This window comes from Cnephaeus nilssonii (assembly GCF_951640355.1).
Source record: "Cnephaeus nilssonii genome assembly, chromosome: 2".
Classification (NCBI taxonomy): Eukaryota; Metazoa; Chordata; class Mammalia; order Chiroptera; family Vespertilionidae; genus Cnephaeus; species Cnephaeus nilssonii.
In genome coordinates, this window is record NC_137073.1 from 17219675 (window position 1) to 17236345 (window position 16671).

Genomic DNA, 16671 nt, shown 5'->3' on the forward strand with positions numbered 1-16671 from the left:
GGGGAGGAGGGGCAGTAGAGGGGCTCAGTGCGCAGCCTGGCAGCCTTGTGGTCCCTTCTGGCCCCCGCCCCCACCCCCCAGGCCTCAGCACCCACCTCGTACTGACGCCTGCGACTGGGGTAGTCGAGGTTGCGGTCACTCCAGTCGTACTGCATGCGGCCCTTGGCCTGCTGGTCCAGCCAGTACAGCTCGTTGGTGCAGCGCTGCATGTAGTCCTGCAGCGAGCTCAGGTGCTGCTGCCGCGCCTGCGACGCGGCCTGCGGGGTGGGGACAGGGCTGAGACTTCCCTCCACACCTGCAGCGGCCGGCTCGGCTCTGGCCCGGCTGAACCCCCATGGGTAAGTTACCGACCCTCTGAAACGCATTCATTCTTTCGGCAAACATTTACTGAGCACCTACTAAGTGCTGGGCATTGCTGCAGGCCCTGGGATACAGCGGTGAACAAAGCAGACAGAACCCTCATGGCACGGACATTCTGTGGAGCCCCAGTGACTCATCTGCACAATGGGGATGACAGCACTGACCCCCACACAAGGCCCAAAGTCCGGCATACAGTTGGTGCTCAATAAAAATTAGCAGCTACAGCTTCCACTTTATCTCTGTCAGGTCACTGTTTAGATGGATAGGAGAGCAGAAATTGCTAGGGCTTTACATCTGAGAAAGGGCTGGGCAGGCAGGGAGGATGGGGAAGGAGGAGGGACAGCCACATTTTACTCTGCAAATAAGAACAGCAGCTAACACATGCATGGGGCCACCATGAGCCCAAACTGTGCTAAGATCTTCCCCAACATTAACTAATGTCACCTGCAAAGCAATCCAATGAGACAGGGACTCGCAGTAACTCCACTTTACAGATGAGGAAACTGAGGCTCCCAGGCTAAGGAGCTCGTTCAAGGTCTCCCCACCCACCAAGGGTGGAGGCAGTCTGGCCCCAGAGCCTGCTAACAGCTGTGCTCCACCCCCACCCATTCCCACAGCTGGGGTGCTTGAACCGTCTGCAGCGTTTCTAAAAGAATTCATTCTTTAAAGGTTTTGAAAATAGAAAACTTTTGCTTATAAAGCATGTGGCATCGAACCTGGCACACAGAAGGTGCTTAATGAAGAAACAAGAGGCAAACTGTAGGACAGGCTGTACCCCAATAAGTAAATGGGATCTACTGGGGTTTTCCATGAGCTCAGGGCAAACTGGGGCACCTCGCAAGCAGGGGCCCTGGGTACCATCTCTTCCCGCTCCACCTCCCTCCACTCTGAACTGCACATGCTTCCTGTCCCAGCCCCTCCCACCCCGTTCTCACCAGCAGTTTCTGGTACTTGGCCTGGAGTTCGCTGTTCTGCTCCTGAGGACAGAGCCGGGGACAGGGGTCAGGGCGGGGTGCGGGCGTGAGCCCTCCTTGCCCGGGTCCCGCCTACCCCGGGCGCTCACCTTGCCCCCGTCCTTGGCCAGGTGGGGCCCGATGGCCTTGACCTCGTTGTGGAAGATGTTGTGCTGCTCCACCTGGTAGTCCACCAGCGGCAGGTCTGTTCCGAAGTTCTGGCTGCTCAGCTTGTCCTGGACGGGAGGATGGAGACAATGCACAATGCAGGGGCGGGGCCGGGGCCGGGGACTCCTCCTCACAGGACCAGCCGGGGAGAGAGCCAAGTGGCCCATGAGGGACGCAGGAGAGGCTGTCACCTTTATCTGTACGTCATCTCATTTAATCTAATCTCACGGCACCCTCAGACGCTCGCACGGTTACCCTGCCCGTTTCACAGACGGCTGAGCCCAGCGTCACGCCACTGAACCAGGGCTCTGGGCTCCCGTGGACGCGCCCCTCCACCGTGGAGATGGGCTGGCCAGGGCATGGGAAGAGCAGTGGCTGGGCAGAAACCGGCCAGCCTGCCAGGACCCCAACGAGCCAGGTTGGAGGGCGATCCCAGGAGGGTCTTACTCTTCATCACCTCTGCTGTGTGACTCTGGGCGAGGCACTGCACCTCTCTGAGCCTCGCTCTCCTCATGGACACAAACATCAGAAAACATCGGGGACGCGACTACCTCCCGCGTGACTGTGGTGACGTTAAGTGGCGGGTTCTCCCCCCACACACGGCCCCTCCCCAGCTGCAGCCTGGGCCGTACCAGCTTTTCTTCCACCAGTGCCGCCCAGTTGACCTGTGGGTCCACCTCCTTCACCGCCAGGTTGTAGATCTGCTTGTGTTTCCCACGGAGGTTGGTCACACGCTCCTTCAGCTGACGGATGCTGAGTGTGAGAGTGGCCGCCCTGGTTAGCGAGCTAGTGGGCAGGGCACTGCCTTAACCCCCCGCCCCCCAACTTTCTGCCCAGCGTCCTGGGAGGGCAGGGTAACAGGCCTTGGGCTCCAGGTAACAGGGCCTTGGTGCTCTCCTCCTATCTACTTTCCTACTTCCTTCTTCCATTAACACTTCCCCAGGGCCCACTGTGTGCCCAGGCCATAGAAGGTTCTGGAAGAAACAAGCTGGAGCCCACTATCTAGCAAGGGCCTCAGTGGGTATGGGTCATGGCAGGGACGAGCACAGGGGGTTGTGAGGCACTGGGAGACCCTGGCCCCTGCTGTCTTAGGTGCCGATTTAGCCACATGGAGCTAAGGCAAGAGCCATGAGCATGGGGCCGGGCGGGAGTCCGGGTGGGAAAGCGTGCTCAAGAGCCGGGAGGTCGGACAGCACGGTCAGGAAGTTGGGGTCACCCTATGAGCAGAGCAGGGAACACCAGTGCTCCGAGTTGTCTCCCCGACTGCAAGTGGGTTGTCATGAGAATAACAGAGTGTGTGGCATGTGCCTGGCATCCAGCTCGCCCCCAAGAAGCCCGGATGCGGCTCCTGAGTGCGGGTGGGCTGCGGCCCTCCTGCCCGGCCAGGCGGCTCCCTCAGAACGGAAGCAGAGGGACCTACTCCTCGGCGATCATGTCCCCCTGGGGGTGCTTCATGTGCTTGGCGATGGCCGCATCCGCCTCCAGCATGTACAGCAGCTTCTCCGAGTCCGACACCTTCTGCAGGGCCACGTCCCGGTGCTCGGGCTGCCGGCCCTCCTGCAGCCGGGCCAGGTCCTGTGAGAGGCACAGGAGAGGGGCACATCAGACAGGGACTCAGGGGGTCTGCAGGGATGGGAGGGACTCCCCAGCCATGCCTGTCCTCGCCTCCAGCCCCTCAGCAAACAGAGCCCAAATGCCTGCTTGTGTGGGGCTCTGGGATGCAGCCCAGCCCAGTGGGGAGACCACCAGGGAGGCATGTCAACAGCTAAACCTCACCAAGGTGACGGCAAGTTTGTCAGGTCAGTGTTTACCAAGGAAGCGCACCAGAGGTAGAATGAGGGGGGCCTGCGTTAGCTCCAGTGGTCAGTGGGGCTCCTCTGAGGTGGTGACACGGGTAAGAATGAAGGCTGGAAGGGAAGAGGGGTCAAGGCAGAGGGAACCGCCTGAGCAAAGGCCCTGAGGCAGGAAAAGGCAAGCTGTGAGAAGCCACCATGGCTGCAGCTGAGAGGTGGGCAGGGCAGGCCAGAGCCCAAAGCACCTGTGGGCTGTGGGGTGGGGGCCAGAGCACCGAGTGGCTCTGTGGAGGGAAGTGACATGGCCCCACATATCTTTAAAAGCCACGCCTCCTGGCTCTGCAGGGAGGAGGTACAGGCTGAGAGGGCAGGCATTTGAGAGGGCGACAGCGCCCAGGTGAGCGCTGAGGTGGCCCGTGCTGGGACGTGGCGAGAATGAACACAGTGGGTGGACATCTGGGGGGAACAAGCCATAAGTCACTGAGTCCGGGGTCTTGCTTGTTTAGGGAAGAACAATGAACAGGCAGTCAGGGTGGCAGGTTTCTAAACACAGGCCTTTAATTCACTTAATCAACACTCGTGAAGACTGGCCGGGCACTGTGCCAGGCCCTGGGCACCCCAGGCCAACAGGGGAGGTGGTGATAAGTCAGTGACTGGGCCGAGGACAGACCAGGTGTAACGGGGTCCTGTAGGGGCCAGTGCCCTCCCGGCCTGGGTCTCGGTGTCTCCATCTCTGCCATGGGAATAAGGAACACCTGCTTCCTGCTTCGGGGGCACGGCGATGCCCACAGCAGCGGACAGAGGGAACCACTGCCGCACGTGGAAGGGCCAGAAGCTAAGGGAGTGAGAAAAGCCAGAGACAAAGGCCAGGGCACGCAGGAGTCCATTTACGTGAAACCCGTAGCGACAGAATCAGGTGAGTGGTTGCAGGGGCTGCATGGAAGTGGGAATCGATGATAACAAACGGGCGCAGGAGATCTTCCTGGGGGACGAGAACTGCGCCCCTCAGCGAAGATACTCACAGTGGCTGCCTCGTACACTGAGGGGGAGCTTTTCTGATGTCTAATTTAAGCCTCAATAAAGCTATCAAGAAAGGGCAAGGAAGGAAGGCAGATATGACTAAAGTCAAAAGGAGTGCGTGGCGGTACAGACATCACTTCCTCTCCCGGCCACCCCGGCCGGCCAGGGCAGGCGGGCTTGGGGGTGAGGCCCAGGTGTCAGAAGGCCAAAGGGCTGGGCCTGGCTAGTTAAAAAACGACAACAAAACATCCTGGTTCTTGGCTGGGGTGGAATGTTATCGGCTCCCTCATCTCCAGCTGAGCTGAAGCTCTCCTGGGCAGGTAGAGTGTCAAAGACTTACTCTGCAAAAGGAGGAAGTAAATTAGTCATTACCCAATTCATGCAAGCCTTTTCAAAGCGTGCTAGCCAAGACCGGAAAGGAACAGCTAGCTTAATGCCCTGGAGGTGAGGTGCTCCAGAGTCCCAAGTCAGGCAGACCCAACGATGGAGAGAGTGGAGAGAGTCGATGGAGAGAGTAGGCACGGGGGTTCCCTCGGGGGATATGGATTGGGAAGGTCGCGGGGAGCTTTCTGGGAAATGTTCTCTATCTGGACTTAGCGGCGGAGACGCGGGCGCCTACTGATAGAAACACTCATGCGGCCGAACTCTTTACATTTGGATGCTTTCTACATTCCTTATGTAAGTTACACCCCAATACAAAGGGTTTTTAAACTAAAAATATCACAGAGACTGACATATCTAATGCATCACACGTAGAGTGACGGACAGTAGCCAGCAGGAGTCACTGGTGGGATCTGAGCGGCAGGGATCCGGCTGTACCCTATGCCATCTTCCAACTTTGCACGTTTAAAATTTTGGCAAACACAGAAGTTCATATATTGTATGATGCTGCTTATATGGAATATCCACAATAAGCACAGCAGATTGGTGACTGCCAGGGCTGGGAGGAGGGACTGCTAATGCATGTGGGGTTTCCCTTTGGTGACAAAAAGACCTTGGAACCAGATAGAGGTGGTGGCTGCACAACGCTGCAAGTGTACGAAACGCCACTGAATTATTCACTTTACATGATTACTGTATGTTATGCCAATCGCACTTCAATTTTAAAAAATAGGGAAATTCGCCCTGGCCAGTGTGGCTCAGTTGGCTGGGTGTCATCCCATGCACTGAAAGGTCCCCGGTTCGATTCCCGGTCAGGGCGCGTGTCCAGATTGTGGGCTCGATCCTGTTAGGGGACGTGCAGGAGGCAGCCAATTGATGTCTCTCTCACATCAATGTTTCTCTCTCTCTTTCTCTCCCTCTCTCCTCCTCTCTCTCTAAAAAGCAATTTTTAAAAAATCTTTTTAAAAAGTAGGAACATTCTACAGAACTTTGGGGTAATTAAATCAATAATGATGTTTTCTTTTGAAAAAAAAAAAACAGGAAGAGAAAAGAAAGAGAAAAAAGATTAGTGTATATGCAGTCTTCAAAGTGTGGTCTCTTTTTCTGAGTTTGTTCATTCAAAGTTAAAAAACAGTTCAGCCTGGCCAGCGTATCTCAGTGGTTGAGCATTGACCTATGAACCAGGAGGTCACGGTTCGATTCTCGGTCAGGACACATGCCTAGGTTGCGGGCTCGATCCCCAGTGTGGGGTGTGCAGGAGGCAGCCAATTGATGATTCTCTCTCATCATTGATGTTTCTCTCTCTCTCTTCCTCCGACCTTCCTCTCTGAAATCAATAAAAATTTATTTTTTAAAAAAACAGTTCAAAATTATCTCCCAAATACATCCTTGGGAGATAGTTTTGAGTCATTACTCTAAGCAAATAAACAGAGACCCTATTCATACACACACAACACGCAAGTAAAGGTCAGATACATCAAAATGTTAATAGCTGATAGATCTCTCTGGTGGTGGAATTATGCATGATTTTAATTTGCTTCCGTATACTTGTTTACCAGTCCTGAAATGTCCATAATGAACACATTGCTTTTATTAGGAGAAGGAAAGGCCACACCCCAGAAGCTGTTTTCACTTAAGAAAGAACACAGAGTGTGACAGAGTGAAAAGTCACAGGAGGAGCCGGGTGGGAGGGTTAAGTGGAAGGAAAAGGGGCTGGCGGGGTGGGCACTGAGGCAAGGAAGCGGGAGGGGGCCCGGCAGGTGAGGGCAAGGAAGGAGTGGAGGGAAGGGTACCTGGCAGGGAACAGAGTGCCCACTTGCATTTCCTGTCCCCATTCCTCACTGACAGCCGTGCCATCCCCAGCCCACCCAGCCCCTCAGGTCTCCTGGCTGCCTGGGACTGGCCCTCGGCTGGCCCTGGGGACAGCACTGGGACCAGCCAGACCTACTCCCTCGTGACCTGTCTCCCTGCAGTCCCCCACTCCTCTTAGCCACCCCCTGGGTAGGAAGGCAGCTGAAATACAGATCGCCCAGTTACATTATAATTTCAGATAAACAATGGACAATTTCGTACTGTAAGTATTTCCCAAATAGCACAAGGGACATACTTATAATAAAAAACATTGTTATTTGTGTTCTGAAATGCAAATTTAACTGGTATCCTGTAATCTATTTGCTAAATCTGACTACCCCACCTCTGGGATGACTCTGGGGCCAGCTCTGTCACTGACTAATTACCCTGGCCTTCTCTGAACCTCAGTTTCTCCAGCTACAAAGTGGGTACAAACTCAACTGCCCTGGGCTGGTGGAGTTTTCATCTTAGCAGCTCACAGTCGGAGTGCAGCTCCAGTGTCCTGCGTGGTTCAGCACCCTTAGAAGAAACCACAGCTCAGGACTGTCGTTATCCCCATGTACAGAGAGGAGAAGGAAACTGAGGCACGGAGAGGGAAAGTGATTTCCCCAGCTACTTCCTCTCTCTTCCCTCAAAAAGGAGGAGGATCATATGAGTCTGAGTAATGGCAGTGGTTGCGTGAGAAGTAAGAGTGATGATATTGATGATAATATTGAGGCCTGCATTGCACCTGCATAATAATCTCATTGACTCAATAATCTCATCGGCTCTTTACAGCAGCTTGGGCAATAGGGACCATCACTCTTACCCCTTCAGAGGGAATCACATGCACAGAGAGGTAAGGTGACTTGCCCAAGGTCACACAGTAAGTGGCAACGAGGGTCCTAACGACAGGATCCTCCTGAACCTGTGGTTCTCTTCCAGGGGCCCATAAGCGGCAGGAACTTAGTACCCGGGGTGGGGGGCTGGTGTTAAAAGCCATAACAAGGTTCCTCCTCAGTTTTTCCACTTCGGCACTGCTGACATCTGATACTGAATCGCTGGGGGGGAGGGAGGGTGTCCTGTGCCCTACAGGGTGTTTAATAGCATCCCACTAGATACCCATCCACTGCACCCCCTAGGTTGTGACAGCTAAAAATGTCTCCAAATGTGGACACATGTGCCCCAGGGGGCAGAATGACCCTAGGTGGGAACCTCTGCGTGAGACAAGACCTGGTCCTGCGTGGGGCTGAGGCTCAGGGGGGTACCGGGTAGGAAGTGCGGGCACTCACGCTCTGCATCTTGGCCTCCGTGTCCACGATGTTCTTCTCCACCTGGTCGGCATTCTTCTGCAGCTGATCGATCAGCTCTGACAGCTCCTTGTTAGAGATGCTGCGGGCAGGAGAGGAGGAGGTGAGCGGGGAAGAGGGGCAGGGCCACGTCCCCACAGGGCCCTGCCACCAGGCTGTCCCCGGGGGAAGTCACTAAAGCCACGGAAACAAGACAGCACCTGGGGGCAATCAGCCCCCGCTCCGGGCGTTCACTCGGCCGCTTCTCTTTTGCCAGGTTGGCAGAACACTCTTATTCATTTTCCCGTATTTTTTATTGAGATGTAACTCACATACTATAAAATTCACCCGTTTAAAGTATATAACTCGGTGCTTTCTAATACAGTCACGAGGTTATGCAACGTCATCACTACCTAATTCCAGAATATTTTCATCACCCAGAAAAGAAGCCCCGTATCCTTTTTATGGCTGAATAATATTCCATTGCACGGATAGCCCACATGTTGTTCATCCATTCATCTGCTGATGGGCATTTGGGTTGTTTCCACGGTTGGGCATTACAAATCATGCTACTGTAATCATTCAGGTACAAGTTTTTGTGCAAGCACCCTGATTGTTAAACACCTGATACTTTTCTGTTAATCTACAGAGTCTTTATCCTATCTAATAAAGAGGGAATATGCTAATTGACCATCACTCCGTCACAAAGATGGCTGCACCCACAGCTGAAGCCAAGTTCCCATAAGGAGCCTTAAAGATCAATCAGCAGGAATCTGAGGCTACACCCTCCCCCGCCCCCGTGGGGCTTGACAGGGGACCTCAGGCCCCATCCCTCACCCAGCCGGGCTTGACAGGGGACCTCAAGGCACACCCCCCGCCCTGGTCTGGGCTGGGGGACCTCAGGCCACGCCCACCCCCGTCCTGGCACCGGGCCAGGGGACCTGAGGCTACGCCCCCTGCCCGGCAGGGCTTGACAAGGGTGGGACTGGCCCGGTCTGGATCTAGCCCAATGGGGGCGGGCAGCCGGGTCTGAGTCTCTTGTGATTTTGAGGCACATGTGGGTGGATGGGGACTTGACTCTGGGTCCCGTGTTGCGCCCCAGACTCTGACAGGAGGAAGGTTTTCATATACATTTTACTAATGTTCTTTCATCTCTGACACTTCTATTATAGAGAAAGGGCAAATAGCAATATTAAAATATTTCCTCTGATTAATCCCCTTTTAATGTGCACAAATTTCGTGCACCGGGCCATTAGTATTTAAATAAATTTACTTAAAAGGTGAAGTTGAGCTCCTCCCTGTACACAGAAAACCAGAAACCCTTTCCATAATGGAAGTAACCACCAAAACAAATTCCATGGAAGTACTAGTACAATGGCAGCATGAGGTTCCAGCTGATGCTTGGTGGCCTGCACAAGACCAAGCCCTGCCCTCTTACTTCACAGCAGAGGTTGGCATGTATCACAGCCAAGCCAGAGCTCTGTTAGCACCGAGCAGAGACTTTCTCTTGGGAGTTCCAGAGCTGCTCTGAAATCAGAACAGCTTTCCTGAGCCACGTTTCTGTGCTCTCTCCCGATACAGGAACCCCGAAATCTCATCACATGCCACTCTGGCAAACACTACTGAGTGGTATGTTTTACCAAGTGGTATGTTTTACTAAGGTCGTGAAGACCTTAGCCCTGGGATCACAAGTAGGCTCTGGCTGTGTGGCTTGACCAAGCTGCGGTACCGCTCTGTGCCTGTTTCCGCGTCAGATGGAACACCTGCACCTGTCACGGTGGGCGTTGTGAATGGGAGTGAGGCTGTACAGGCAAAGAGCTGCACCTCTAGCAAGTCTCACAAAGGTTTGTGATTGTTGTTGTTAAAGAGCTTTACTGACCATTGTTCAGCCCACCTTTGCTGTTGTTTTCTTTAAACAAAGGAAGAAACAGACTAGAAAGGAAAAGCAACTGGGCCAAGGTCGCCCAGCCAGCCAGATGGTCAAGGTTAGTGCTCAGTCTCCCAATCTCCATAAAAAACCCTTTTATACTGACTCCACGAACCCCAATCTCCATAAAAAGCCCTTCTGTACCAACGCCACGGTGGGCCTGAGCAGCCAAGCAGCCAGAAGTTTCATTCCACCTGCACTCATTAGCACAGCAGGCCCAGGACTGCACACAGACACAGCCTCGCCCTCTGAGAATTCACCCCTTAGACAAGAAGGAAATCAGCATTTACAGAAATAGTCACAAGAATGAGGCAGGCATGGCAGCTGGGGATGCCCAGAGGAGCCTCCTAACAAGCTGGGGGGGGGGGGGGGTGGTTATCAGGGAGGGCTTCCTGGAGGAGGTGGTGGTAGCTGGGTTCTAAAGGATGAGGAAGACGTGGGTTCGTGGGCAGAAGGCTCCCATGAGGAGAGGCCATAAAAAAGACAGGTCCTGAGAGTGTCTCTTTGGTTGGGCCAGAGCAGAGCTCTTGACCCTCAAGCCAAGGGGGCTGCCAGCTTTCAGAGTGGAATTTCTCACATCAAGTCCTGGGACCCATATGCTATGGCATGAAAACCTCAGATTCCCAGACATAACCCAGACTTCCTGAACCCAGATCTCCAGAGCTGGGCCCAGGAAGCTGTATTATTGTTGCTGTTGTTTCTACAGGGTCCCCAGAGGACCCTATCCCTCTTGAGTTTGAGGCCCAACACTGCAGGAACTGCTGGTATAGGGAGAAGTCGGGAGGCAGAAATGGGTGCAGCAAACAGAAGTCTATCTATCCATGTCCCAAACCTTGCCTGAGGGCCTGCTGCGGCGGCGGGGGGGGGGGGGGGGGGGAGGGGGGCAGGGAGAATGACAAGACCCAGGCCACACCTCTGCAAAGTCAACCAAGGAAGCAGCCTTTCCCAAAGTGGGGTCCCAGGAATCCCAGGCTTCTAAGTCACTCTCAGAATGAAGCCTTTGCCAGTCAAGGCAGTTGGGAAAAACCAACCCCTCCATAAGTGTATGACTCAGTAAAGGCTCTGAGAAGTCCTGCAAGAGAGAAAGCTGATATTCAGTGGAGTGGCCGGGAAGGCTCAGTAGAGGGGACTGTGGATAGAGGATCTGGGTAAGGAGGGATAAGGGCTGGGCCAACCCCTATTGCTCCCACCCTCTGACTGGGCAGACCACCTGGGGAATGTGAGCACTTCTGGGTCCCTCAGCCCCACCCTAGCCACTGATCCTTAGCCTGGCCTACTGAGACCGTAGGGAGTTTCAACCCAAATATTTAACCCATGACGGTGTTGGCCACCATCAGGAACCTGCAGTGTGGGTTAGGTGGGGCCTTCATCTCTCCCGGGCCCAGCCCAGCTGCACCTCTGGGTGTGGGGCCAGTTCCCAACCCAGCCCCTTCAATGGTTGGGGCAAGTGTGAGGAAAGCACCTGCTGGACCCACCCTGGCTGCCATTATTCTAGTTAAAGCCCAACCGGAAGGGGACATGGGGCAGAGCGGGGGATGGAGACAGCCAGCCCCAGGGACCTGGGCTCCTACTGGAGAGCAAAGGAGGGTTCAGCGGGAGCTTTGGGCCACAAAGGCGTGGGCTCCAAGTCCTGTTGGGCTGTTCGTTGTTTGGACCATCTTACCCTAACATGCCTCAGTTTCTCCATCTGTGGACTGGGGTAACCACACCGGCATCATGGTAATTTGACAAAGACAGCAGACAGGTTCGAAGACACCACCCCAGCAGTACCCACACCCTAATTCCCTGGGGAGGTTTGTATGCCCCTTTACAGATGAGGAAACCAAGGTTCAGAGATGTCGAGGCACTTGCCCAGGGTCACACAGCTTGTGAATGTGGAGCCAGGATTCTCTCCCAGGGAAGTCTTGCTCTAGAGCAGCGGTCGCCAGCTGGTGGTCTGCAGACCACTGGTGATCTGTGAGGTCCAAAAGGTTGGCGACCGCTGCTCTAGAGCCACATGATCAAAACTAGGCTAACAGCTACTCATGGGAAAAATCACATGAGCCAACATATATAGCAACCACCACCAGCACCATTCTAATAGCAGCTCATATTTACTTTCTACACGCCAGGCTCCCACCCACTTCTTTAATCTTCATTACAACCCTATGAGGTAGGTGTAGGCCCGGTGGATAATCATTATTTATCACCCTCACTTTACAGATGTGGAAACTGAGGACCAGAGAGGTTCAGTAACTTTCCCAAAGTCACACAATAATTAAATGTCAGAGCTAGAATTCCAACCCAGGCAAGTCCCTTGTGCAGGCCATTAGCAAACCCATGTGACTATCCTGTAAGGGCTCCTGCACACAATCAGCACTTAACATACTAACTTAAAATGCCAAGTGCCCCAGCCCTGGCTGGTGTGCTCAGTGGCCAGAGCATTGGCCCAGGCATTGCAGGGTTGTGGGTTTGATTCCTGGTCAAGGGCATGTATCTGGGTTGTAGGTTCGATCCCCAGCCCTGGTTGGGACATGTGCAGGAGGCAACCAATTGATGTGTCTCTCTCACATCGATGTTTCTCTCTCCCTCCCTTCCTCCCTTTCTCCTCCCCAACTCCCTCCTTTCCACTCTCTCTAAAAATGAATGGAAAAAATATTCTCGGGTAAGGATTACCAATAAAAAAATGCCAAGGGCCCCAGACCACAATAGGATACCACTTCTCACCCACTAGGATGGAAATAATAAAAAAAGACAGACAATAACAATTGTTAACAAGGATGTTCAGAAATCGGAACCCTCACACGCTGCTGGTGGGGCTACAAAGTGGTGCAGCTACTTTAGAAAACAGTGTGGGAGTTCCTCAAAAGGTGAAATATAAAGTTGCCATATGACCCAGCAATTCTATCCACCCAAGATAAATGAAGACATAGGTCCACAGGAAAGCTTGTATACAGACGTTCACAGATCACAGAGCACTATTTACAACAGCCAAAAAAGTGGCAGCAACCCAAGTGGTCATCAACCGATGAATGACTCAGTGTGGTCTAACCACACAGGGAATACAATTCAGCCAGAAAAGGAGTGAAGTCCGACACATGCTACAACACTGAGAAACCCTGGAACCATCATGCCAGGTGTCACATATTGTATGATTCCATTTATCTGAAATAGCCAGACCAGAAAAATCCACAGAAGCAAAAAAAAAAAAAAAAAATGGTGAGTGGTTGGCAGGGGCCGAGGAGAGGGGAGTGACTCTAAGGGGGAGGGTTTCTTTCTGAGGTGATGAAAATGTTCTAAAATGGATTGTGGTGATGACTGTATAATTTGCTGAATACACTAAAAACCATTGAATTGCATATTTTAAATGAGTGAATTGTATGGTATATGGGTTATATTTCAATAAGGCTGTGTAAGTGTCACTTATAAATGGTAGGGTTTTATTTTCTTCTTCCCTCGGCCTCTGGGAAGAAGAAAATAAAGTCAGTCCTTTATCCTGCTTTGCATGGAGGCTGGGCCAGCTCCAGGTTACACCCAGCGGCCTGGAGGATGCTAGTTAACACTCACAGAGGGGTGACCATGTACCTGGCTGGTGCTAAGCAAGTCACATATAGAAGAACTCATTTAATCCTACCCTTCCCCCTCCCCGTCTCCCCCGAAGCAGCACTCTTCTCCCATTTAGGAAAACTGAGGCGCAGAGCGATTAGGTCACTGGGCCACAGACCCACTGCCAGAAAGCAGGGCAGAGCCGAGATGAGAATCCAGGCCTCCGGGGCATCGCTCCAACACCTTCACCCTTTGGGTTTAGGGTCCTGAATGAGAGGCCCCAAAGGGTCCTCATTCCTCCTGCCACCCATTGGCCACAGGAGCCAACGTGTCCGCATGACAGCTCCAGCCCCGTGCCAGGCGCGCAGGAATGCGGTGGTTGGGGAGCCCAGAGGGAAGGGTGCAGATCCCAGGAGGGCTGGGAACTGGCTGGGAACTGGCTGGGCAGGTCCAGCTTTTCATCTCGTTAATAAGCCACAAGGGGCAGCCAGACGTGGCATCCTGGAGGCCATCAGCTGGGCTGATGGAGGCCAAGATACAGCCCTTCCCGTGATCCTTGTCCCAGTCCTGTCCCACCCACACACTCACCTGGCACCTCCACCCACCTGGCAAGGGACGGGAATCGGATCTGAGTGGCATGCTGGGAGAGGGCATGCCTAGCCCTCCCTCCACTTAGAAGTGTTACATGGACGCCAGAGCTGCGGGCAGTGGCCGTGGGCACTGGAAGCGGCCTCGGAAGTCATCCAGCCCCACCCGCTCATTACACAGATGAGCAAACTGAGGCCCTCACAAGCGAAGGCACCTGCCCAAGGTCACGCAGAGGGCAGCTGGTATCTGGAACCAGACAGGTTCAAATCCTGACCGCGCCAACCATGGGTGTAACCTTGGAGGGGCTGTTGATATTTCTGAGCCTCGGTTTCATTTTCATCTGTAAAATGGGGGTGGTACATCCCACCTAGTTAAGTGAGGTGGGTGGGGAGGGTCAGGGTCACTTCTGGACACATGAGAATTGGGTTTCAAAGATCACTTTGGGGTTCGAGGATTGAGCTGGAGGTTAAGAGCAGCGTCTAGGGGTGCCAAAGCAGATTTGGGATTCAAACTCACAAGTGGGGTGTCACTACTGTTTCACCAGCACCTAAACAGTGGCCGGTACACAGGTGCCAAATGAAGGCCTGCAAATCGCCTGGCACATTGCAGGGGTTCCCCAAAGGTGACAATGACATTTGTGCGTGCAACACATATTTGTTGCGCTTTCGTTCCCCGCAGGGTTGCATCTGCAACAGAATGAAGCCCTTACATTGCTCCCTGAACTGTGCACGGAGTTCTTCCCCAGGGAGCCTGTTTCTCTCCTGGGGATCCCACGTGCTTCTTTCTGGAAAACAGCAACTTCACAGTGAAGACAGCAAGGTTAACATTGCCAGGGAGACGGTGTATCACCAGGGTGGGACTCCTGACACCTGGCACTGAGGGGGACACAGGATCACATCTGCGGAATCCTTCCCAATAACACACAGCCTCCATTTCATTGCACAGTCACACACAGCCTCCATCTCATTGCCACAATCACACACAGCCTCCATCTCATCGCACAGTCACACACAGCCTCCATCTCATCGCACAGTCACACACAGCCTCCATCTCACTGCACAGTCACACACAGCCTCCATCTCACTGCACAGTCACACACAGCCTCCATCTCACTGCACAGTCACACACAGCCTCCATCTCCCTGCACAGTCACACACAGCCTCCATCTCATCGCACAGTCACACACAGCCTCCATCTCATCGCACAGTCACACACAGCCTCCATCTCATCGCACACTCACACACAGCCTCCATCTCATCGCACAGTCACACACAGCCTCCATCTCCCTGCACAGTCACACACAGCCTCCATCTCACTGCACAGTCACACACAGCCTCCATCTCATCGCACAGTCACACACAGCCTCCATCTCATCGCACAGTCACACACAGCCTCCATCTCATCGCACAGTCACACACAGCCTCCATCTCATCGCACAGTCACACACAGCCTCCATCTCATCGCACAGTCACACACAGCCTCCATCTCACTGCCACCGTCACACACAGCCTCCATCTCATCGCACAGTCACACACAGCCTCCATCTCACTGCACAGTCACACACAGCCTCCATCTCATCGCACAGTCACACACAGCCTCCATCTCATCGCACAGTCACACACAGCCTCCATCTCATCGCACAGTCACACACAGCCTCCATCTCATCGCACAGTCACACACAGCCTCCATCTCACTGCCACCGTCACACACAGCCTCCATCTCATCGCACAGTCACACACAGCCTCCATCTCACTGCACAGTCACACACAGCCTCCATCTCATCGCACAGTCACACACAGCCTCCATCTCATTGCCACAATCACACACAGCCTCCATCTCACTGCACAGTCACACACAGCCTCCATCTCATTGCACAGTCACACACAGCCTCCATCTCACTGCACAGTCACACACAGCCTCCATCTCATCGCACAGTCACACACAGCCTCCATCTCACTGCACAGTCACACACAGCCTCCATCTCACTGCACAGTCACACACAGCCTCCATCTCATCGCACAGTCACACACAGCCTCCATCTCATTGCCACAATCACACACAGCCTCCATCTCACTGCACAGTCACACACAGCCTCCATCTCATCGCACAGTCACACACAGCCTCCATCTCATTGCCACAATCACACACAGCCTCCATCTCACTGCACAGTCACACACAGCCTCCATTTCACTGCCACCGTCACACACAGCCTCCATCTCACTGCACAGTCACACACAGCCTCCATCTCACTGCCACAATCACACACAGCCTCCAGCTCATTGCCACAATCACACACAGCCTCCATCTCACTGCCACCGTCACACACAGCCTCCATCTCACTGCACAGTCACACACAGCCTCCATCTCATTGCACAGTCACACACAGCCTCCATCTCATCGCCACCATCACACACAGCCTCCATCTCACTGCACAGTCACACACAGCCTCCATCTCACTGCACAGTCACACACAGCCTCCATCTCACTGCACAGTCACACACAGCCTCCATCTCATCGCACAGTCACACACAGCCTCCATCTCACTGCACAGTCACACACAGCCTCCATCTCATCGCACAGTCACACACAGCCTCCATCTCATCGCACAGTCACACACAGCCTCCATCTCACTGCACAGTCACACACAGCCTCCATCTCACTGCACAGTCACACACAGCCTCCATCTCATTGCCAGTAGCCAGCAGACAAACCCAAACTGAGGACAGATCTACAAAACACATCTCGGAAATGTCCAGGTCACAAAAGACAAGACTGGGGAGCTGTCAGACAGGAGGCAACCAAAGAGACATGACAACTAAACGGGACATGGATCCTGG

General features: G+C 53.7%; 1 protein-coding gene across 2 annotated transcripts in view; it reads right to left on the minus strand.

Moving 5' to 3' along the window:
• Positions 1 to 16671, minus strand: part of PPL (periplakin) — a 51093-nt gene that overhangs the window by 17965 nt on the left and 16457 nt on the right. For both annotated transcript variants that reach the window (XM_079798796.1, XM_079798795.1), the window contains exons 2-7: positions 7798 to 7897; positions 2902 to 3056; positions 2114 to 2234; positions 1424 to 1549; positions 1296 to 1337; positions 96 to 257 (exon numbers count right to left, since the gene is read on the minus strand). In XM_079798796.1, coding sequence (XP_079654922.1) covers positions 96 to 257; positions 1296 to 1337; positions 1424 to 1549; positions 2114 to 2234; positions 2902 to 3056; positions 7798 to 7897 — 706 coding nt within the window. The remainder of the gene's footprint in view (positions 1 to 95; positions 258 to 1295; positions 1338 to 1423; positions 1550 to 2113; positions 2235 to 2901; positions 3057 to 7797; positions 7898 to 16671) is intronic.